This window comes from Mus caroli, unplaced genomic scaffold, assembly GCF_900094665.2.
Source record: "Mus caroli unplaced genomic scaffold, CAROLI_EIJ_v1.1 scaffold_15988_1, whole genome shotgun sequence".
In the NCBI taxonomy this organism is placed as follows: Eukaryota; Metazoa; Chordata; class Mammalia; order Rodentia; family Muridae; genus Mus; species Mus caroli.
Window position 1 is genome coordinate 16,654 of NW_018388930.1, and position 1,508 is coordinate 18,161.

The 1,508-nt window shown below is 32.6% G+C and overlaps 1 protein-coding gene across 2 annotated transcripts in view; it reads left to right on the top strand.

Moving 5' to 3' along the window:
- Nucleotides 1–1,508, top strand: part of LOC110287855 (vomeronasal type-2 receptor 116-like) — a 16,193-nt gene that overhangs the window by 12,361 nt on the left and 2,324 nt on the right. For both annotated transcript variants that reach the window (XM_021154365.2, XM_029473762.1), the window contains exon 5: nucleotides 671–794. In XM_021154365.2, the coding sequence (XP_021010024.1) occupies nucleotides 671–794 (124 nt within the window). The remainder of the gene's footprint in view (nucleotides 1–670; nucleotides 795–1,508) is intronic.

Below are 1,508 nucleotides of genomic sequence, written 5' to 3' on the forward strand. Positions count from 1 at the left end.
GGTTATCTGATATTTTAGGTGTTTTTCCCCTTTTATGTATGTTCTTTACTTGTAATTTGTATCTATGTTGCTGTTATTAAACAATAATTATAAGCAAAGTGAGGAGGAAAAGGTTGATTTGGTTCATGGATTACACTCAAGGGAAGACAAGGCATGAATCTGGATAATGTAACTGAAACTTTGTCATTCGAGGTCTATTTACTGGCTTGTTCTGTATAATTTCTAATGTACCACTGCCTGTGGGCAATGCTGTTTCTAATAGGCTGGACACTCCTACATCAATTACCACTTTAAAATATGCTTCACAGGTCTGATGATAGGCTAGACTGATAGAGATAATTTCTCTATTAGGATCTATGTGCCTTTATACTGTACTTTTTCTTAAGAAGACAAGAATTTAAAAGAATAACTTCCTTGCAATCCCTGCACTACTTGCAAACAGGACACTACCACCTCTTCTTTCTAAATTTTAAGTTGATGGGAAACGATTCAATTTTTCCTCAATTTCTCCATATATTGATGTCTGTCACCAATACAATGCACTAAGTGAAATCTGGTAACTTTGTTGGTGTATATAAAATAAACTTATTAATGACACATGCTAATATAATATAATTTGTGAAGGGGTAAGTAAAACTCCTGATGGCAGGATATGTTTAATTTTCCTTAGATGCTGACCTCTGTGTGCAGTGCTGATTGTGATCCAGGATTTAGAAAATTCAGGAAGAATGGAATGCCAGCCTGCTGTTTTGATTGCAGTCCCTGCCCAGAAAATGAAATTTCTAATGAGACAAGTGAGTATTTCCTACAGGGATAAGTTCTTCAAATTGATTATCATCTTGCAGCCAACTGTGAATGCTGAAGTGGTCTAAAATGGTATGTTAAAAAATACATATGATTTTCCTAAGTTAGGGATTATAAGAATACAATAATTTAAAATACCCTTATTAAGAAAAATAGAACTTGTCATATATCTTTGACTCACTGAAAATTTATAGTAGATGAAATATTCTCAAACAGTTTTGATAAGAAAACTTCAGTGTTACTGTGTTCTAGAACATATTTTTCCTAGGGATTAACTCTCTCTAAAAATATATGTAGATCATGAGTCTTTAAACGATTTGTTTATATTGTCTTTATGTATGTACCTTTACGTAAGTTTATGCACCCCTATTGAGTAGAAAAGTATATGGAAGACAGAATCAGGCATGTGGCGAGAGGGAACCAAATCTAAGTCCTCTGAAAACAAATGGCAATGGCACATAATAATTTGTAAAACTATTAGAAACTGTTAAGGATGAGACAGGAAATTTTGTATAATAAAGAGACATCCTTCTTTTCAAATGTTCAGTGTTATTTAAAGTGTAGAAAATTGAGAATCACTGTTGGCACATAATGTGTAAATATTAGGAGTCCTCTATTCAATACTAGTATAAATAGTACCTAGTTAATATTTCCCACAATAGCATACACTAAAATTGTTTTATCATGAAAAGAATTAGCCACAA